General features: G+C 36.9%; 1 protein-coding gene across 1 annotated transcript in view; it reads left to right on the top strand.

Annotated features, from left to right (window-relative positions):
- Window positions 1–22,827, top strand: part of CCDC15 (coiled-coil domain containing 15) — a gene marked incomplete at its 5' end in the record, with an annotated part of 61,430 nt that overhangs the window by 15,972 nt on the left and 22,631 nt on the right. The window contains 9 exons of the mRNA XM_082661068.1: window positions 629–751; window positions 1,009–1,512; window positions 2,093–2,215; window positions 2,455–2,577; window positions 4,439–4,513; window positions 4,822–4,944; window positions 5,425–5,547; window positions 12,398–12,490; window positions 14,042–14,145. Coding sequence (XP_082517194.1) covers window positions 629–751; window positions 1,009–1,512; window positions 2,093–2,215; window positions 2,455–2,577; window positions 4,439–4,513; window positions 4,822–4,944; window positions 5,425–5,547; window positions 12,398–12,490; window positions 14,042–14,145 — 1,391 coding nt within the window. The remainder of the gene's footprint in view (window positions 1–628; window positions 752–1,008; window positions 1,513–2,092; window positions 2,216–2,454; window positions 2,578–4,438; window positions 4,514–4,821; window positions 4,945–5,424; window positions 5,548–12,397; window positions 12,491–14,041; window positions 14,146–22,827) is intronic.

Here is a 22,827-nt window from a genome sequence, read left to right as displayed (position 1 = left end):
GTTCCATTTTCTCCACATTGTCTTCAAAACTTGTTATTGCCCATCTTTTTTACAGCCACCTTAGTGGGTGTGAAGTGGGATCTCTCCATACTTTTGATTTGTATTTTCCCAGTGACTGATCATCTTGAATATCTTTTCATGTGCTTATTGCCCATTTATATATCTCTCGTGGAGAAAATCTGTATTCAAATGTAGTGCCATTTTTAAATTGAGTTGTCTTTTTATTATCAAGTTATAAGAATTCTTTATATGAATACAAGTCTCTTATCAGATACTTGATTGCAAGTATTTTCTCCCATTCTCTGGGTTGTCATTTAACTTTCTTAATGCTATCATTTGCAGCACAAAATTTTTAGTTTTGGTATAGTCTAATTTATCTGTTTTTCTTTTGCTGCTGTGCTTTTGGTGCAGTATCTATTAAGCCATTGCTTAATCCTATGTCTTCTAAGAATTTTATAATTTTATCTCTCATATTTAGGTCTTTAATCCATTTTGAGTTAATTTTTATATATGGTGTGAGGAAGAGTGCTAACTTAATGCTTTTGCATGCATTCTTGTTTCTACCTGTAACAGATACATTTGGTTGGTTTTTTTTTTTCTTTTCCATTTTTGTTTGTTTGTTCTTTAGGAACCTGACACTGAGGAATCTTCATCTATTATGATAGATAAGAAAGGGAAAAAGAATTTGTCTTGGGGGGACCAGCAGGATCTCCTTTTTGAAGACAAGGATATACCTTTCAGCACAGTTCAGGTAAAGCAGAGTGAAAGGAGATAGTATAATAGAAATTAAAGTAATTATGATTTGGACTAGAGATGCCAGTATTCTTGTACTGGTTTGAGACTGTAGATTTAGGTTCTATTGAGTTGAGCAAAGACTGTAATTTTGCATTTTATTTTAGTAATTTGTTTGACTACCGTATCCTTTTAAGATTATTTTAGGAATCTCGCAGAAAACCCAGTGTTGCTGCTGCTTGGCATTCTATATTTGATGTTTATGTTCACTTTTAGAAAGTACAATTCAAAAATCCATTATTTGCTGTGATGGAAGAGGAAGAGGTAAGGCAGTTACACCAGGATGTTCTGCCAGAAGCCCAGGATTATCTTCCAGAAGCCCCAGGTGACCTGCTGCAAACCCAGGGTGATTTGACAGGCGTCTGCAGTGTTGAGCTGGAAGCCCAGAGTGTTGAGCTGAGGCTCGGTACCCAGGATATCAAGCTGAAAGGCCAAGCTGTTGAGCCCAAAGCCCAGGCTGTTAAGACCAAAACTCAGAGTGTTATGCTGAAAGATCAGAGTGTTGAACTAGAAGATGGGAATATTGTTTTGGAAGTCCAAGATTTTCTACTCCAAAACCAGGTTTTTCTACCCACAGACCAGCATATTCTTCCCAAAGACCAGAATGTTCTACCCAAATGCCAGGACCAGGATTTTCTACCCACAGACCAGCATGTTCTTCTCAAAGACCAGAATGTTCAACCCAAATGCCAGGACCAGGATTTTCTACCCAGAGATCAGGTGAAATAGAGTGGAAAGGAGATATAACAAAAAGAAATAAGCTCTTTAAGGCTTGTAGTGGGATTTGCAAGGACTATATTGCAGCTGATTTAGAGAGCCATAGTTGGAACAAAATAGTTCACTGATTGATTTATCAAATAAATGTCCAGGGTTCTTATTAAGTGTTAAAATATTGTCAGCAGCATATTACCCCTATCTGGACAATTTGCTTTTTAAAAAATTTTCTTCATTAGGGAAAGTATTTCTTGCAGCCGTCATCTGTTTTGAGAGCTGAAAGATGGGAAAAAAGAGTGGCCCACAAGTGTCCAACAGTATTTTTTACCCAGGTTCCAAGGTCAGCCCTCCACCAGAGATCAGGTAGACCAAGAGGAAGAAGAAAGGGATCAACAGGAAGTAAATTACTTAGGGTTGTGGCTGGGTTTATGGGGAATAGAGTATAGTGTGTTAATTTATTCTATAAGATGTTCAATTAAACTCTGACCTCAGTTAACTCCTGAATTCTCAGTGCAACCTAAAGTATTATTGATTAACCTGTCTTTCTTAACTGAACAATTGCTATTTTATATTTGTTCTTTTTTAGAAAGCAAATTTGAAGCCGCCAGCATCAGTTTTGATAGGTAGGAGTCGGGAAGAGTTGCTTCCTCTGGATGTCCATCAAGATCTTCTACACAGGCATCAAGATCAGGCCTTCATCAACGGCAAGGTAGAGCAGAAAAAGGAGAGGGACCATCAGGAACTGCATTGTTTGGGTTTAGTTTGGAACTTTCCAAGATTGTTCTTAGCTAGATTTCAAAAAGTATGGTTTTCTGTTTTATTCCATAATGTTTCACATTATCTGGAGTTGAAAAAATTACTGTAAGGCTCCCAATAGAGCCTAGAATATTATTGCTATCATGTTACTCCCACTGAACAATTTACACTTTATGTTTTCTTCTCTCTTAGAAGGTACGCTTCAAGGAATCATATTGTGATATGACAAATGAGAAAGGGAGAGAAGACTTTTCTCTGGCAGGTTATCAGTATCTGCCTCCTAAACTTCAGGACCAGGCCTTCATCAGAGATCAGGTAGAGCACAATCAGAAAGAGATAGAGAGGAAATAAAGTAGCTGGATTTCATACATTTTCAACAACTGGTAATGTGAAATATAGAATCAGATCCTTGTTCAGTCAACTGTATCAGTCAGATCAGTTCTGTCATTCAGAAGGATGATAAATCACATTCATATTCTTATTGTGGAATCAGACTATTTTAATTTACTAAGATTATGCTACAACTTTTGCTGAAGCCCACATTATTACCACAAGCATACTGCCCTTACGTGAATATTATAGGAAGAATTAGCAGATCCTAAATTACTTAAAATTTGGGGGGGGGGTTGTCAGACTATTCTGTACATGTTTGGGGATTAAAAATTAAGATCTATAGAGTTGGGGTAAAAGTATAACATCCTCGTTCAAACCAAAATGTATCAGAATAGCCTCATCTGGTGCCATTTCCCTGGAGTTCTCACTGAAGCCTAGAGTATTAAGGTTAGCATGTTGCCCTGGTTAGACGACTTGTTTTCTGTTTTTGTTGTTTCTTTTGAACATATTTATGAAGCAACTGTCATCTTTTATGAGAGAAGAGAGAGAGAGAGATGAATTGACTCTGGGGTGTCATCAGAATGTTAAACCTAAAATGCAAGACCAAGCCTCCCCTAGAGAACAGGTAGAGCAGAAAACAGTGAGAGCGCTGTCTACTTTCTAAAAGAGTAACAGATGAAATTGCTCAAGATTTGGGCTGGAGCTTGCCAAGCTAGCTAGTACGTAGACTACATAGAATTAAAGCTTCTAGAGTTAGGCTAAGAGTATGGTGTCTTCATTTATTTCAGAATGTGCCAGATCTAAAGAGACCAGGTGAGGAAGCATACCTCTGTCATTTGGGTTAAATAAGAGATAGGTTTTATATAAAGGTGATTGGTTATCGGTAAATTGTTCTCTTAAACTCAAGTCCTTCAGCAAATTTGCCTTTTGACATTTAGTCTTATACATACTGAAGGAATTCTACTCTTGGCCATCTGAAGCAGTACACCAAAGCCAGACATCAGATTTGCAAACGAGTTATGATGAAGGAAAAAACAAGCTGTTTGCCACTCAAAACATCCTAGACTTCACCACTTCTAGTATTTATGCATGGAGTTATTGGGGACATCGAGTAGGAGTACTTTGGGAAATGACACAGCTTTTTACCTGGCTTTACCTGAGAAAATGCTAGCAACATTATAAAAATATTGCCTTGTTGCCTTATCTTCTTCCAAATGTGTTGTTGAATAAAGAGTTGCCCCATGCAAAAAATGCAAAAGAAAAAAAGTGCCAGAATAATCTGGGATTTGCTTCAAAATACTCCAGGAAAGAAAGTGGGAGAAGAGATGGATGAAAAAACATGATGTTGCTGGGAGGGACAAATTGGGAAATTGGGATTGACATATCACACTACTATATATAAAATAGATAACTAATAAGGACCTACTGTATAGCACAGGGAACTCTACTCAATATTCTGTAATGGCCTATATGGGAAAAGAATCTAAACAAGAGTGGATGTATGTATAACTGACTCACTTTGCTGTACACCTGAAACTAATACAACCTTGTAAAATCAACCATACTCCAATAAAAATTAAGAGAAAAAACAAAACCAAAAAACATGATGTTGCTAATTGTCGGTGCTGGGTGATAGGTATCTTGGGACTTATTATACTAATTTTTTCCCCACTTTTATGTATGTTTGGAAATTTTATATTAAACACACACATGCACACCTCTAATTGTTATATTACCCTCCCCTGGTATCATTATTTCAGAGTTGTCTCTGAAGTGTACAGTATTGTCACTAACCTATAATTTTTGCTTAGACAATTAGTTTTGTGTTTTGTTTTTCCTTTAGAACAAGTGTATCAAGCAGCCCTCATCTTTTGAGAAATGGGAGGTTGAAAGACGAGTTGCTTCTGAAGTGCCATCGGTATGTTTCACCTGGTATTCAAGACCTAGCCTCTCCCAGAGAATAAGTAAAGCAGAATATAGGGAGAAGTAAGTAACGGAGAGTAAATTCCTTAGGTTTTGGTTCAAGATTGACAGGGCAAAGTAGTAACTGTTTCAGGGGTTTAGTGTTAAGGTCAATAACAATGGGCAAAGATATAATGTCCTCCTGTTCTGTGACCATTCTGCCCTGTTAAAACTACTTCTGGCCTCTTCACTAAAGCTTTTACTATTGCCCTGGCATGACGCTACCGCTTGGACAATTGATGTTCAGTGTTTGTTTTCTTTTAGCACAGGAACTGTGGGCAGGCCTCACATAATATGACAGATGAGAGATGGAGAAAGGAGTTATTTCTGGAGCACCATGAATATGTTTTACATGAAATCCAGGATCCAGGCTCCACCAGAGAGCAGGTAGAGCAGAGTATAGTAAAGTGTAAGCAGCAGAAAGTCAGTTAATTAGAGTTTGATATAGACTTGCCAGAGCTATGCTACCAACAACAACGATGATGATGATAGTGTTATCTCTTATTAATATTATCAATAATGTTGTTAATATTATTAAGACTAACAGCTTAAATTCATTAAGCATTTACCATAGCCAAAATGGTTCTAAAACTGTATCCATTGTCTCATTTAACTCTCACAATTACCCTGGGAGATGGATACTATTATTATCCTTGTTTTATGGCTGGAGAAACTTAGGATTGCTTCGCAGATACAGTTAAGATCCATAGTAGTGGCGAGAAGTGTAATGTCTACTTCTATGCCGTAATATATTAGACTATTCTGACCTATTTAGATTACATCAGGGGTATCGCTGCAGCCTAAAGTATTTTTACTACTATTACGTCACTGCTCACGCCATTTGGGGAATGCATTTGTATCTTTTAGAGCTTACGCTCCATACGGCAACCATCTGCTGGAACAGCTGAAAGATGGCAAGCAGGTTTGCTTCCGGCTGGCCGTCAGCATCTTCCACCCAAGCACCAGAGAGAGGCTCCCAGCAGCAGACAGGTAAACCAAACTGTAGAGTATGAACCCTGGAGTTTAGATAGGGTGTGGGTCCTACTGAGCTGGGAGCAGTAAGGCTGAGCAAAAGGCCGATTCTGGGTTTATTTCATAGTGTGTAAAACCTAAGATTACTCAGCGAAGCCTAGGGTATTGTCAGGAGTGCTTGTTGCCTATTGGAAAAATTGTATTTTTTACATGTACGTTCTTTTATTAAAGGTGTATTTCTGGTGGCCCTAGTCTTCTATGGTGTGAGAGGGAAAGAAATAAGTGGTTTCTGGGGGGAGGGGGAGGGAGGATCTTTCACCAACAGCCAGGACTAGATCTCCATCAGTAACCTGGTAGAGCATAAGGTAGGATCACCAAGAAAGAAACTCTTCAGAATTTGGGCTGGAGCTTGTTAGGGTTATATTGCCTAAGTTTTGGTGTATTGATTTAAGATCTATAGTTTTTCAAGAAAATGTCACAGTACGCTGGCCTACTAAGATTTTTCTATGACTTAACTGAAGTCTAGTTTATTCCCACTAGAATTTTACCATTGTCTGGATAATTTCTGACTTGTGGTTTCATGTTATTTTAAAGACAGAGCCTTCAGGCAACCAGTGTTGTTAGAATATATGAAAGAGATAAAGAGAAATTTCCTCTTGGCTCTTTTAAGAGAGCAGAAAGAAAAGGAGGCATAAAGGCAGAATTATGGATTTGGGCTGAGGTTTTTAGGACTAAACTGCAGGTCCTTTGTTATTTTTGGTTTGGGTCTCTTAAGATTGGTCTAAGGGAAGGCTGTCATGTTTTCTTCTGCATCGCCGTTTACATATCCTGAACTATGCCAGGCCCTTTTCTACTTCAGCTCTTTTGCTTTTTTTACCCCTCTGCTTGGATAGTCTTCTCTTTTTTCTTCACAAAGCTGGTCCCTTCTCATCCTTCACGTTTCAGCTTAAATGTCACCTTTTTAGAAAAGACTGCTCTGACCACCTTATCAAGATTAACGTTATTAATATTATTAAGACTAACAGCTTAAATTCATTAAGCATTTACCGTAGCCAAAATGGTTCTAAAACTTTGTATCCATTGTCTCATTTAACTCTCACAATTACCCTGGGAGATGGATACTATTATTATCCTTGTTTTATGGATGGAGAAACTTAGGATTGCTTCGCAGATACAGTTAAGATCCATAGTAGTGGCAAGAAGTGTAATGTCTACTTCTATGCCGTAATATATTAGACTATTCTGACCTATTTAGATTACATCAGGGGTATCACTGCAGCCTAAAGTATTTTTACTACCATTACGTCACTGCTCACGCCATTTGGTGAATGCATTTGTATCTTTTAGAGCTTATGCTCCATACGGCAACCCTCTTCTGTTTTTCCTCTGTCCCTGCATTCTGTTTGTTTCCTTCTCCATAAACAAGACAGTTTGTAATTATTTACTTATTTACATGACTTCCACTAGTCTATAAGCTTTATGAGGAGAGGCACCACACTTGTTTTGTTTACCGGAGCGTGGACAGCATTTAACATGGTGCCTGGTACCTGCTGGTTTCTTGCTAAATTTGTTTAGAAAGAATTAGTCAATCAAACACTTATTGAGCACCTGTTTGATGTTAGCCATTGTTTAGGTTCTAAATATCAAAGATATAACTATGAACAAGACAGAGCACTCAAATTTCAGACAGTCTAAAGAAGAGAGACTGACAAATAAGCGATAATTCTGAAGCAACATAATTAGTGGTACAGGATGCATAGGGCATTAGCTGAGCACAGAAGAGGGGTACCTAATCCTGACTGTTTAATTGAGGGTGCAGCTTTGGCAGTCAGAACCTCTTCTTATTGTCCTTCTGCCATACCAGCCCTGAAAATCCTCAACCCTGGATCAGTCCTTTCACCTTTTAGGCTCCCAAATAATCCAGCCTTATTGGAAAAAAGCTCTTTAATGGTGTAGGTTTATACACATTCATCCTTACGGTTTATAGTCACAGCTGGGTCCCCAGTGCTGCCTAGCTTTTTCCTTACTTGCCACTTGTCCGCTCCCTCACCTATGGCCCACACTGATCATTCTAACCCTTAAATACTCCTTAAAGTTCCTGCTGCACCCCCCCATACTCTCAGACTTTCGATAAAAGAAAAAGTAGAAGCCATCATGCAATAACTCCCTTGACCATTTACTTTTTTGCCATTCTTACCTGTTCCTACTAATCTCAGAGGAAGAGATGTCTTTCTTTGGATCCATATTCTGGATTCTCTTGCCATCTTTTCTTCTGGGTCCAATTTTGAATATTATATTGTGAGACAGGTTTCTATTAAAATCCTCTGAATAATGTTGCATATTTTTGTTTGTTTTGGCAAGCAGTCAACCTGGTTAAATTCAGATTATACGTTCTTTCTCATCTTCTGTGAACAGTGGCTCCAATGTTAGTTCAGGTCTCAAAGCCTTCATTATACTTCTTTAAGTCCATCCCATGCATGCACAGCTCAGGGGTAATTCTGGGATGTGTGCCAGTTCATACACAGAATTAAGGAATCCACTTTTCTAACTCATGCATCTTTTTTTTTTTGCGGTATGCGGGCTTCTCACTGTTGTGGCCTCTCCCGTTGCGGAGCACAGGCTCCGGACACGCAGGCTTATCGGCCATGTCTCACAGGCCCAGCCGCTCCGCGGCATGTGGGATCTTCTTGGACCGTGACACGAACCCTTGTCTCCCGCATCGGCAGGCGGACTCCCAACCACTGCGCCACCAAGGAAGCCCTCATGCATTTTTTTAAAATTAATTTTTATTGGAGTATAGTTGATTTATAATGTATTTTATAATGTATTAGTTTCTGCTGTACAGCAAAGTGAATCAGTTATACGTATACACATATCTACTCTTTTTTTAGATTCTGTTCCCATACAGGTCATTACAGAGTATTAAGTAGAGTTCTGAACTCACTCCTCTTGAGGATACCCACCCCATATACTCTCCAGATACCAGGGGCCACATTTCCTGGAATTTTTAGTTACAATCAGTGAGAGAGAGAGGCTCAGAGTGGGCTTACTCCTTGGCCAGTGCTGGAAGTCCAGTTTTTCTTACTTTTTTGAAAGCAGAAAATTTCATTTTTATTATAGCAAAAGTAAATACAAATAAACAAAAAGAAAAAAACCCCCAAATTCCAGAGATAACCACCATTAGCCTATTGCTATGTATTGTTTTCAGATTTTCTCTATAACAAATAACTTTAAAAATAACAGCCTTATTGAAATATACAATCAATTCTCTTTATTCATAGTAGTTATGTTCTATAAAGTTGCCATAAACACTGAATTTTAGTGACTACTGAACCATTCATTGCTCAACTGTTTTGTGTGAATTTCTGTTTGAAGACACCTTATTTAATGTGTGTTGTTGATTCATTAACATTGTAGTCAGGGCCAGTGTCACTATAGCTTGTGCCTGAACGAAGCTTATCTAATATATGTAAGTATTTTCTCCATAAGGCACATCACAGCCTTCTTATGCTTAAGAACACTAGGTAGTGCTTCAGCACTGTGCTTGAGGGATGTTTTAAACAGCAAAATCAACAGAAAAAGCACAAAAATGCAAAAACCTTTGCACCAAATGTACCTTGAAAAGGATACTTGTTTACAGTATGAAGGCCCAAAGGCAGAGCATCACCGTGTTCGACCTCAGCTTGCAATGTGTAAAACTGACGATTCAGATTTTTCACAGCTCTGTGCATGTCTGCAAGTGACCACAAAAGCACTGCGAGTATTCATTTTGTGATAACAAATACATTTTAACGAATAGGCAAATTCACAAATAATACAGGAGTGTTCAAATAATGAGGATTGACTACTTTATATACCATACAAGTAACCCATTTACAGTGTACAATTCAGTGTTTTTACTATATTCAAAGGGTTGTGCAGACTTTGCCACAATCAGTTTTAGAATATTTTCATCACTCCCCAAAAGTCATACATACACCCATTAGCAGCCACTCGCTCCCTTTTTCCCCTCACCCCCATCCCCAGCCCTAGGCAACCACTAATCTACTTTCTGTCTCTATAGATTTGCCTGTTCTGGACATTTTATATAAATGGGATCGTGGAATGGCCTTTTGTCACTGACTTCTTTCACTTAGCGTAATGTTTTCAAAGTTCACTGACCTTGTAGCATGTAGTAGTACTTCATTCCTATTCATTGGATAATATTCCATTATATTCATACAGCACGTTTTATTTATCCATTCATCAGCTGATGGACATTTGGATTGTTTCCACTTCTTGACTGTCATGAATAATGCTGCTATGAACATTTGTTTATAAGTTTTTCTGTGATATGTGTTTCCATTTCCCTTGGGTATACACCTAGGAGGGGAATTGCTGAGACTTATGGTAATCATATGCTTAACCTTTGAGGAACTGGCAAACTGGTTTCCAAAGTGGCTGCGCTATTTTTCATTCTCATTGGCAGTATTATGAGGGTTCCAATTTCTCCGCATCCTCACCAATACTTGTCATTGTCTGCCTTTTTAATTATAGTTCTCTTAATGGATGTGAAGTCATATCTCACTGTGGTTTTGGTTTACATTTACTTGATGATTAATGATGAGCATCTCTTCACATGCTTATTGGTCATATGTATATGTTCTTTGGAAAATTATTAAATCCTCTGTGCAACTTGTAATTGGATTATTTATCTTCTAATTATTGAGTTATGTGAGTTCTTAATATATTCTACTGGATTCTTAATCTACTGGATTCTTAATATATTCAAATCTGTTTTGTGATATGCAGATGTTTTCTCCTATCCTGTGGGTTGTCTTTTCACTTTCTTGGTGGTTTCCTTTCCTTTGCAGCACAGAAATTTTTAACTTTGAAGTCCAGGTTACTTATTTTTTCGTGGCTTGTGCTTTTGGTGTCATATCTAAGAAACCATTGCCTGATCCAAGGTCATGAAGATTTACTGCTGTGTGTTCCTCTAAGAATTTTATATCTCTTGCATTCTGCAAGGTCTTCAATCCACTTTGCATTAATTTTCTTATATGGTGTTCAGTAGAGGTCCAACTTCATTCTTTTTTGCACTTGGATATCCAGTTGACCCAACATCATTTGTTGAAAAGACTCTTTTTACCCATTGAATTCGCTCATCACTTTTGTCAAAAATTAGTTGATTACGGGCTTCCCTGGTGGCACAGTGGTTGAGAGTCCACCTGCCGATGCAGGGGACACGGGTTCGTGCCCCGGTCCGGGAAGATCCCACATGCCGCGGAGCGGCTGGGCCCATGAGCCATGGCCGCTGAGCCTGCGCCTCCGGAGCCTGTGCTCCGCAACAGGAGAGGCCACAACAGTGAGAGGCCCGCGTACCGCAAAAAAAAAAAAAAAAAAGTTGATTGTAAATTTAAGAGTTTATTTCTGAACTATCAGTTCTATTCCATTGATCTATAAGTCTGTCCTTATGTTAGTACCACACTGTGTTGATCAGTGTAGCTTCGCAGTAAGTTTTGAAATTGGGGAGAGTGAGTTCTCCAACTCTTGGTTCTTCTGTTTCAAGGTCATCTCAGCTATTCCAGGTCCCTTGCATTTTTGTATGAATTTAAGAATAACCTTGTCAACTTCTACAAAGAAGTCAGCTGAAATTTTGATGTAGATTGCATTAAATCTGTTGATCAATTTGCCATCTTAACAATATTAAGTCTTCTGATTCATTTAGATCTTCTATTTCTTTCAACAATGTTTTGTAGATTTCAGTGTATACAATTTACACTTCCTTTATTAAATTTATTCCTAAGAATTTTTTGATGATATTTTATATGGATTTTCCCCTTAATTTCATTTTCAGATTGTTCATTGCAAGTACCTAAAAATACAATAGAGCTTTGCATACTGATCTTATATCTTGCAACTTTGCTGAAAGATAAATAACTTTTAAGCTAAAAAGATAAAAGTAATTTTAAACTTTTATTTCTAAAAGTTAGAGATCATAATTTGAGCCATATAATGTCCAAGTAAGTGTACTAAGTTATGTCAACAGGCTTTTCTAATAATTAGGGGGGAAATAAGCCCCAGTTTCTTCCCTGCCATGTCAGTTGATGGCTATAGTATTTTCAAGCTTTTATTCTCTAAACTCACACCTTTCAAGAACATGTATAAATTGAAAATGATTACAGATTTGAGATGTTAAGGGATCTAGTTTTATATCCTGGATTCAGTCCCAAGCACACACTCATGATAGAGTGATTTCAAGTGATCAATTTAGAAGGACTTTCATTCTGAACATTTTGATCTGTCATTAGTTCATTCTCTTTTTTTTTTTTGGCTGTGTTGGGTCTTTGTTTCTGTGTGCTGGCTTTCACTAGTTGCGGCGAGTGGGAGCTACTCTTCATTGCAGTGTGCAGGCTTCTCATTAAGGAAGCTTCTCTTATTGCGGAGCATGGGCTGTAGGCGCAGGCTTCAGTAGTTGTGGTGTGTGGGCTCAGTAGTTGTGGCTTGCGGGCTCTAGAGCACAGGCTCAGTAGTTGTGGCACATGGGCTTAGTTGCTCCATGGCATGTGGGATCTTCCCGGACCAGGTCTCGAACCCATGTATGTCCCCTGCATTGGCAGGCGGATTCTTAACCACTGCACCACCAGGGAGGTCCCCATCCATGTTTTTGACCTGGATATTTTCTTTTCTTTATTGTTTTTGTTTGATTAATTTCTTTCTTTTATTCTTTCTTAAAGCTTTATTCTTTTATATTTGTTTAAAAAATTGTTTTTATCCAGTTGAGCTCAAGATTGCAGGAGAAAGGAATCAATAGATGAAATTATCAAAAACATACGTAGGGCTAACTTTTGGCAATTTTGTCTCTTTGTGTGACTGGACTTTCTAACAGGTTGGTGGTGAATATCAATCAGGATTGAACACTGAATTCCAAACTCCACTGGCACTTCAGTCAGGAGTAAGTCAAGAGGAAGACAAGAAAGAGGTATGTAGTGACAATGGCTTTTGAACATCACTGTTTCTACTATAATAGTATATGTGAGATTGGAAACAATTTGTTGTGTCCTAACACATTAAGAGCTAGTACTACAAATTCCATAGATAAAGGCACAAAAGTTGCTTGACTCATTTTAATATGTTGAACTTCTCTTCTAAGCTTCTAGGATTTAGGGTACCTTGATGTGAAATCAGAGAGGTGATCCTAGTGAGTTTCTTCAGTTAGTGTATATTTGCCATAATAGCTAATTTAAGGAAGAGTTTTAATTTGTGACTTCCTTTTTTTCCTTTTCAATCTAAAGTTAGTTTAAATGAACAGTTTTTAATACTGGCCATGCACCAGAATCAGACATGGAGCTTTTTTCCAAATACAAATGCCTGGACCCAAAGCAGATATACTGAATCAGTATCTTAGGTAGGTTTGGGGCATCTGTGTTTTAAAAAAACACCACAGATGATTGTGATGTATCTTCAATATTGAGAACTGTTATTATAGTTTTAATAATTTTTACCAAAAAGACACAAGCTACTCTAAGGACAAAAACATGTCTGTGTGTATACTAGTGCTCTTTGAGTAGCTTGTGCCCTTAAAAAGAGAATATATAAATTTGGACGTATGAACAGATCACGCACAGGGTAGTAGCATTTGCTTTTTTTAAAAAATTAATTAATTATTTTTGGCTTCGTTGGGTTTTTGTTGCTGCACGCGGGCTTCCTCTAGCTGTAGCGAGCAGGGCCTACTCTTCCTTGTGGTGCACGGGTTTCTCATTGCGGTGACTTCTCTTGTTGCAGAGCACGGGCTCTAGGCACGTGGGCTTCAGTAGTTGTGGCACGTGGGCTCAGTAGTTGTGGCTCATGGGCTCTAGAGCGCAGGCTCAGTAGTTGTGGCGCACAGGCTTCATTGCTCCGTGGCATGTGGGATCTTCCCAGACCAAGGCTGGAACCCATGTACCCTGCATTGGCAGGCAGATTCTTAACCACTGTGCCACCAGGGAAGCCCCAGCATTTGCTTTTATTATACTTGTTCCCTTTAAAAGTATGATGCTCTGATATTCCTCAGTCTTCCCTCCCTCCTCCCCACCATATTAGGCTAGGCTTAGAGTGTGCTTTTGTAGTGTGGTTTTAATTTTGGAAAGTTAAAGTGACGTTCTGTTATAAAATACCTCTTACATTCTTTCTTTGGTTCTGCTTCTGTGGTACTTACTACTTGGGAACACAGAGTAAATATAGTATGTATCTTATCATATTAAATATAATCATTTCCTCAAGGGCTATTGACAACTGACCATGCTAAGTGCAAACTAAATTAGTACTTCTTTCTCTGATTTGTCTGTTACATCTAATAGCTATGTGCTTGAAAATATAAATCTCTTGCTATATGTGATATTATCCTGAGTCACCATAAATAGAAGGAAATTAAGGACTTAATTCCCTGTGACTTTTGTGTCATATAGTTTTCTTGTCTATGGCACAAGGATTTTCCTTTCTTGGAAAGTCCTCTGAGAGCGGAATCTTAACAATTTTAACTTCTTTTCTTTAGCGTCAAAAGCAGTACCTGAGATATAGACGACTTTTCATGGATATTGAAAGAGAACAAGTGAAAGAACAACAGAGGCAAAAAGAACATAGGAAGAAAATTGAAAAGTAAGTTCTTTGATCCTTATTGTGAGCCTTAAATTACCAGTTAAGATGATTTTGGAAGCTAGGTTTTAGAAATAATCAAGCAGTGGTTTTACCTTCTTATCCAAAGTGGAAGCAACTGTTTTTGATCTGGGTCGTAGTATTAAAAGATGGTTAAGAGCTATGTTTTTTTAATAGACTATTTTTGGGAGTAGTTTTAGGTTCATAGCAAAATTAAGCAGAAAGTACAGAAAGTTCCCATTTACTCCCTGCCCCTACACATGGACTGCTTCCTCCACTGTCAATATCCTGTACCACAGTGATACATTTGTTACAACTTATAAACCTACATTGACGTATCATAATCTATATTTATCATAATCTATAGGCTTCAGTCTCAGTGTTGTACATTATTATAGGTTTTGACAAATGTATAATGACATGTATCTACAAATGTAGTATCATACAGGATAGTTTTATTGCCCTAAAAATGTTCTGTGCTCTGTGTATTCATCTCTCCCTTCCCCCAGCCTGTGGCAACCACTGATCTTGTTACTGGCTCCATTGTTTTGCTATTGGGTTGGCCAAAAGGTTCGTTTGGTTTTTGTGTAAGATGGCTCTAGTAGCACTTAGTTGTCTTTAACTTCATTCAAAATAAGTTTGTTAGATTGTATGTGACAGCTGTCATATCAGCGTGCATTTAAAAAAAGACATATCAAAATTGGTGAATTTTTGTGTAGCCATTTTAATATTGAAGATGGAAGGAAAAAACCAACATGTTTGACATATTATGCTTTATTATTTCAAGAAAGGTTAAATACACAACCGAAATGCAAAAAAAAATTTGTGCAGTATATAGAGAAGGTGATGTGACTGATCGAACGTGTCAAAAGTGGTCTGCAAAGATTTGTGCTGGAGACTTCTTGCTGGATGATGCTCCACGGTCAGGTAGACCAGTTGAAGTTGATAGCAATCAATCAAAACATTAATTGAGAACAATCAACATTATACCACACGGGAGATAGCCGACATACTCAAAATATCCAAATCAAGTGCTGAAAATCATTTGCACCAGCTTGGTTATGTGAATCGCTTTGACGTTTGGGTTCCACATACGTTAAGCGAAGAAAATCTTCTTGACCGTATTTCCGCATGCGATTCTCTACTTAAACGTAATGAAAACGTTCCATTTTGAAAACAAATTGTGAGGGGTGATGAAAAGTGGATACTGTACACTAATGTGGAATGGAAGAGATTGTGGGGCAAGCGAAATGAACCACCACCAACCACACCAAAGGCCAGTCTTCATCCAAAGAAGGTGATGTTGTATATGTGGTGGGATTGGAAAGGAGTCCTCTTTTATGAGCTCCTTCTGGAAAACGAAACGATTAATTCCAACAAGTACTGCTCCCAGTTAGACCAACTGAAAGCAGCACTCGATGAAAAGCATCCAGAATTAGTCAACAGAAAACGCATAATCTTCCATCAGGATAACACAAGACCTCAGGTTTCTTTGATGACCAGGCAAAAACTATTACAGCTTGGCTGGGAACTTCTGATTCACCCGCCACATTCACCAGACACTGCACCTTCGGATTTTCATTTATTTTGGTCTTTATAAAATTCTCTTAATGGAAAAAATTTCAATTCCCTGGAAGCTGTAAAAGGCACCTGGAAGAGTTCTTTGCTCAAAAAGGTAAAAAGTTTTGGGAAGATGGAATTATGAAGTTGCCTGAAAAATGGCAGAAGGTAGTGGAACAAAAGGGTGAATACATTGTTCAATAAACTTCTTGGTGAAAATGAAAAAATGTATCTTTTATTTTTACTTAAAAACCAAAGGCACTTTTTGGCCAACCCAGTATTTTCAGAATATCATATAGCTGGAATCATACAGTATGTAGCCTGTTCAGACTGACTTTTTCCCCTTAGTAGTATGCATTTAAGATTGCTCAAATTCCTTTTCATGGGTTGATAATTCATTTCTTTTTAGTGCTGAATAATATTCTAAAATCTGGATGTACTAGTTTATTTATCCATGCACCTACTGAAGGATATCTTGGTTTCTTCCAAGATTTGGCAGTTACAAATAAAGCTACTATAAGCATCCATGTGCAGGTTTTGTGTGGGCATAAATTTTCAACTCCTTTGGGTAAATATTGAGTACATTTGCTGGATTGTATGGTAAGAGGATGTTCACTTTTCTAAGAAACTATCAAACCTTCTTCCAAAATGTACCACTTTGCAATCCATCAGCAATGAATGAGAGTTCCTGTTGCTCCACATCCTTGTCAGCATTTGATGCTGTCGGCATTTTGAATTTTGGCCATTGTAATAGGAGTGTGTGTTATCTCGTTATTTTAAATTGCATTTCCCTGATGACATGATGAGGAGCATCTTTTCATATGCTTACTAGCCATCTGTATATCATCTTTGGTGAAGTGTCTGTTCAGGTCTTGGGCCCATTTTTTAATTGGGCTATTTGTTTTCTTATTCTTGAGTTTTACGGGTTCTTTGTATATTTTGGATAATAGTACTTTATCAGATGTGTCTTTTGCAAATAATTCCTCCTAGTCTGTGGCTTGAATTCTCATTCTCATGACATTGTCTTTTGGAGAGGAGATGTTTTTAATTTTAATGAAATTCAGCTTATAATTATTTTTTTCATAGATCATGCCTTTGATATTATATCTAAAAAGTCATTGCTGTACCCAAAGTCACCTATATTTTCTTTTGTGTTATCTTCTAGGAATCCTGTAGTTTTGTGTTTTACATTTAGCTTTATGATACATTTTGAGTTAACTTTTGTAAGGGGTATAAGGTCTGTGTCCGTATTCCTTTTTTTTTCACACAGATATTCAGTTGTTCCTATACCATTTGTTGAAAAGACTATCTTTGCCTCATTATATTGCCTTTGCTCCTTTGTCAAAGATCAGTTAAGTGTATTTGTGAGGGTCTATTTCTGGGCTCTCTGTTCTGTGCCATTGACCTATTTGTCTATTCTTTTGCCAATACCACACTGTCTTAAAAGGGAAATGATGCCTGTAAGAGACTCACTTTAACTTTAAGGACACACATAGGCTGGAAGTGGAAGGATGGAAAAAGATATTCCATGCAAATGCTCACAAAAAGAGAGCAGGGATACCTATCCTTGTATCAGAAAAAATAAACTAAGTTAAAAAAGAAGGGTCACAATAGACAAAGAAGTCACTATATATGATAAAAGGATCAGTTCATGAAGATGACATAACGATTGTAAATATCCAACATCGGAGCATCTAAATATAAAGCAGATATTAATAGAACTGAAGGGAGAAATAAACAATACAGTAAAAGTAGGAGACTTTAATACCCCCCTCTCAACAATGGATAGATCATACAGAAAGAAAATCAATAAGAAAACAGCACTTTTGAGTAATACTATAGACCAAATGGATCTATACACACATATACAGAACATTTTATCCAACAGCAGCAGAAAACACATTCTCTTCAAGAACAAACAGAACATTCTCCAGGATAGATCATATGTTAGGCCACAAAACAAATCTTAACAAATCAAGAAGATTGAAATTATATCAAGCATCTTTTCCAAACACAATAGTGTGAAACTAGAAATCAATAACAGGAAGAAAATTGGAAAATTCACAAGTACATGGAATTTAAACAACACACTCCTGAACAACCAGTGGACCAAAGAAGAAATCAAAAGGGAAATTTAAAAAAATCTTGTGATATTATGGGATATGGCAAAAGCATTTCTAAGAGGAAAGTTTATAGCTATAAAGAGAAAAGATCTCAAATAAACAACTGAACCTTCCACCTGAAGGAACTGGAAAAAGAAGAGCAAACTAAGCTCAAAATTAATAGAAGGAAGGAAATAACGATTAGAGCAGAAATAAAGAATAGGGAAAAAATAGAAATGATCAGCAAAACTAAGAATTGGTTTTTGAAAAGATAAAACAAAATTGAAAATCCTTCGCTAGATTAACCAAGAAAAAAACTCAAATAAATAATATTATAAGTGAAAGAGGACTCATTACAACTGACACCACAGAAACACAAAAGTTTATAAGAGACTACCATTTACAATTATATGCCAACAAATTGGACAACCTAAGAAAAATGGATAAATTTCTAGAAACATACAACCTATCAAGGCTGGATTATGGAGAAATAGAAAATCTGAACAGACCAATTGCCAAGTAGGGAGATTGAATTAGTAATCAAAAACCTCCCAACAACAGTTGAGGAGCAGACAGCTTCACTGGGAATTCTACCAAACTTTTAAAGAGGAATTAACACTGATCCTTCTCAAACTTCCAAAAAATAGAAGAGGAGGGAACACTTCCAAACTTATTACGAGGCCAGCATTATCCTGATATCAAAACCAGACAAGGACACTACAAGAAAAGAAAATTACAGGCTACTATCCTTGATGAATGTAGATGCAGAAAGTTTCAACAAAGTATTAGCAAATTGAATCCAACAATACATTAAAAGGACCACACACCAGGATCAAGTGGAATTTATTCTAGGGATGCAAGGATGGTTCAAATCCACAAATCAATCAGTGTGACACACCATATTAACATAATGAAAGATAAAAATCATGTGATTGTCTCAGTAGACGCAGAAAAAGCACTTGACAAAATTCAACATCCATTCATGATAAGAACTCTCAACAAAGTGGATATAGAGGGAACGTACCTTGACATAATAAAGACCATATATGACAAGTCCATAGCTAACATCATACTCCATGGTGAAAAGCTGAAAGCTTTTCCTTTTAGGATCAGGAACAAGACAAAAATGCCTATTCTTGCCACTTTTATTCAACATAGTACAGGAAGTCCTAGCCTGAGCAGTTAGTCAAGAAAAATAAATAAAAACATTAAATTGGAAAGGAAGAATTAAAAGTGTGACTATTTACAGATGACATGATATTATATACAGAAAACCCTTAGACTCCACCAAAAATCTGTTAGAACTAAATGAATTCAGTAAAGTTGCAGGATACAAAATCAATTTACAAAAATCAGTTGTATTTCCATATATTAACAATGAACTATTGAAAACAGAAATTGAGAAAACAATCCTATTTACCATAACATCAAAAAGAATAAAATACTTAGGAGTAAATTTAACCAAGGAGGTGAAAGATCTTTACACTGAAAACTATAAGACATTGTTGAAAGAAATTGAAGAAGACACAATTAAATGGAAAGATATTTCATGCCCATGGGTTGGAAGAGTTAGTATTGTTAAAAATATCCATACTACCCAAAGCAGTCCACAGATGCAGTCCCTATCAAAATTCCAATGGCAGAAATAGACAAACAATCCTAAAATCCATATAGAACCACAAAAGACCCTGAATAGCCAAAACAATGTTGAGAAAGGAGCACAAAGCTGGAGACATCACACGTCCTGATTTTAGACTATATTAAAAAGCTATAGTAATCAAAACAGTGTGGTATTGACATAAAAACAGATACATATATGATGGGACAGAATAAAGAGTTCAGAAATAAATCAATTAATTTGTGATGAGAGAGCCAAGGATATGCAATGGAGAAAGGATAGTCTTGTCAATAAATGGTGTTGGGAAAACTGGACAGCAGCCTGCAAAAGAATTAAATTGGACCCCTATCTTACACTATCAAAAATCAACTCAAAATGGATTAAAAACTTGAACTTAAGACCTGAAACTGTAAAACTCCTAGAAGAAAGCACAGAGGTAACCTCCTTGACATTAGTCTTAATAATGATTTTTTGAATATGATACCATAAGCACAAGCAACAAAAGCAAAAAAAAATCTAGTGAGACTACATCAGACTAAAAAGCTTCTGCACAAAAAAGTGAAAGGGAATTGTATGAAATGAGAGAAAATATTTGCAAACCGTGTAACCGGTAAGTGTTCATATCCGAAATATATAATGAACTCACTCAACCCAATAGAAAAAAAAAATTAAAAAATGCACAAAGGACCTGAACAGACATTTTTTCCAAGAAAACATAAAAATGGCCAACAGGTAGGTGAAAAAGTGCTCAACATTACTAATCATCATGGAAATGCAAATCAAAGCCTTAATGAGATACCACACCTATTTGAATGGCTGTTATCAAAAAGACAAGACATAAGGGCTGGCAAGGATGTGGAGAAAAGGGAACACTTGTGCATTCTTGGTAGGAATATAAATTGGTATAGACATTATGGAAAACAGTATAGAGGTTCCTCAAAAAATTAAAAGTAGAACTACCATATAATCCAGCAATTCTACTTTTGGATATATATCCGAAGGAAATTCAATCACTATTTCAAAGAAATATGTGCACTCCTATGTTCATTGCAGTATTATTCACAATAGCCAAGACATGGAAGCTGCCTAAGTGTCCATTAACAAGTGAATGGATAAAAATAATGTGGTGCAAATGTAACAGAATATTATTCGGCCATGAAAAAGAAGGAAATCCTGCCATTTGTGACAGCATGAATGAAACTTGAGGGCATTATACTAAGTGAAATAAGTCAGATAAAGAAAGACAACTACTTTATGACCTCACATGTTAAATCTTAAAAAGTTGAACTTACAGAAACAGAGAATAGATTGGTGGTTGCCAGGACTTGGTGGGTGGGGGAAATGAGATGTTGGTCAAAAGGTACAAACTTTTAGTTATAAGATTAATAGGTTCTGGGATCTAATAATGTACAGCATGGTAACTATAGTTAACAATACTGTATTATATACTTGACATTTGCTAAGAGACTAGATCTTGTATGTTCTCATCTGTCTTTCTGTCTGTCTATCTAGCTATCTAAAATTATTGGTATACATTGTATACCTTAAAGTTACACAGTGTTTTTTGTCAATTATATCTCAATAAAGCTGGGAAAAAAATATGAGTTCCAAGGCAAGGACCTACTGTCTTATCTGGGTCTGAGAGTGATTCTGCATTTATTCAGCAGTATGAATTTGGCATCTTTCATATCCTGACACTGTCCTAGGCACAAGCAATACAAAGATAAATAAAATGTGGTTTCTTTTCTTGAAGAATTCATAATCTAGGGTGGATGGGGGAAGAATTGTATGCAAATGGGTTATATAATTATTATAATAGAAGTAATTACAGAGTCCCTGAGAGCACAGAAGAGGGATTACTGATTTCATATGGAGTGTTAAAGAAATTATTACATTTCACTTGGACCTAGATGGATAAATGTGTGTTTACTGGGGAACTGGATAAGGATGGTGAGGTAGAAAAATCAACAAAAACTGAGTCAGGGTGGAAGGAAATAATAGTATTCATGCAGAGTTTTATAATTTACAAGGGCTTTCATATATTATCTTGTTCATATATTATCTTGTTTTATTGTTTCAACAATAAAACAAATGTTTGTTGAATGTTAAAGCCTACCACGTGGCAGGCACTGTACTGAATGCTGAGGATATGCAATTTGCATATGTGGCAGATAGTGGTTCATAGCACAAATTAAGATTCAAATAGTCTTAGGTTTGAATTTTCTACCTATTGGCTATGTAACCTTGAGCACAGTTCTTCATGTGGATGAACTTCTTCATGTGGATGAACTTCTTTTTTTTTTGAAAATTTTTTGGAATTTTTAAATTTAATTTAAATTATTTTTTTAAACAGCAGGTTATTATTAGTTATCTATTTTATACATATCAGTGTATACATGTCAATCCCAATCTCCCAGTTCATCCCCCCACTCCTCACTGTCCTCCCCTGGTGTCCATACGTTTGTTCTCTATGTCTGTGTCTCTGTTTCTGCTTTGCAAACTGGTTCATCTGTACCATTTTTCTAGATTCCACATATATGCGTTAATATACGATATTTGTTTTTCTCTTTCTGACTTACTTCACTCTGTATGACAGTCTCTAGGTCCATCCATGTCTCTACAAATAACCCAATTTTGCTCCTTTTTATGGCTGAGTAATATTCCATTGTATATATGTACCACATCTTCTTTATCCATTCATCTGTCGATGGGCATTTTGGTTGCTTCCATGACCTGGCTATTGTAAATAGCGCTGCAGTGAACACTGGGGTGCATGTGTCTCTTTGAATTATGGTTTTCTCTGGGTATAAGCCCAGTAGTGGGATTCCTGGGTCATATGGTAATTCTATTTTTAGTTATTTAAGGAACCTCCATACTGTTCTCCATAGTGGCTGTATCAATTTACATTCCCACCAACAGTGCTAGAGGGTTCCCTTTTCTCCACACCCTCTCCAGCATTTGTCGTTTGTAGATTTTCTGATGATGCCCATTCTGACTGGTGTGAGGTGATACCTCACTGTAGTTTTGATTTGCATTTCTCTGATAATTAGTGATGTTGAGCAGCTTTTCTTGAGCCTGTTGGCCATCTGTATGTCTTCTTTGGAGAAATGTCTATTTAGGTCTTCTGCCCATTTTTGGATTGCATTGTTTGTTTTTTTAATATCGAGCTGCATGAGCTGTTTATATATTTTGGAGATTAATCCTTTGTCTGTTGATTCAGTTGTAAATATTTTCTCCCATTCTGTGGGTTGTCTTTTTGTCTTGTTTATGGTTTCCTTTGCTGTGCAAAAGCTTTGAAGTTTCATTAGGTCCCATTTGCTTATTTTTGTTTTTATTTCCATTACTCTAGGAGGTGGGTTAAAAAAGATCTTGCTGTGATTTATGTCAGAGAGTGATCTTCCTATG

Source organism: Grampus griseus (genome assembly GCF_964374135.1).
Source record: "Grampus griseus genome assembly, chromosome: 8".
In the NCBI taxonomy this organism is placed as follows: Eukaryota; Metazoa; Chordata; class Mammalia; order Artiodactyla; family Delphinidae; genus Grampus; species Grampus griseus.
The sequence above is the reverse complement of the archived record's forward strand: the minus strand, read 5'-3'. Positions and strand labels throughout refer to the sequence as shown.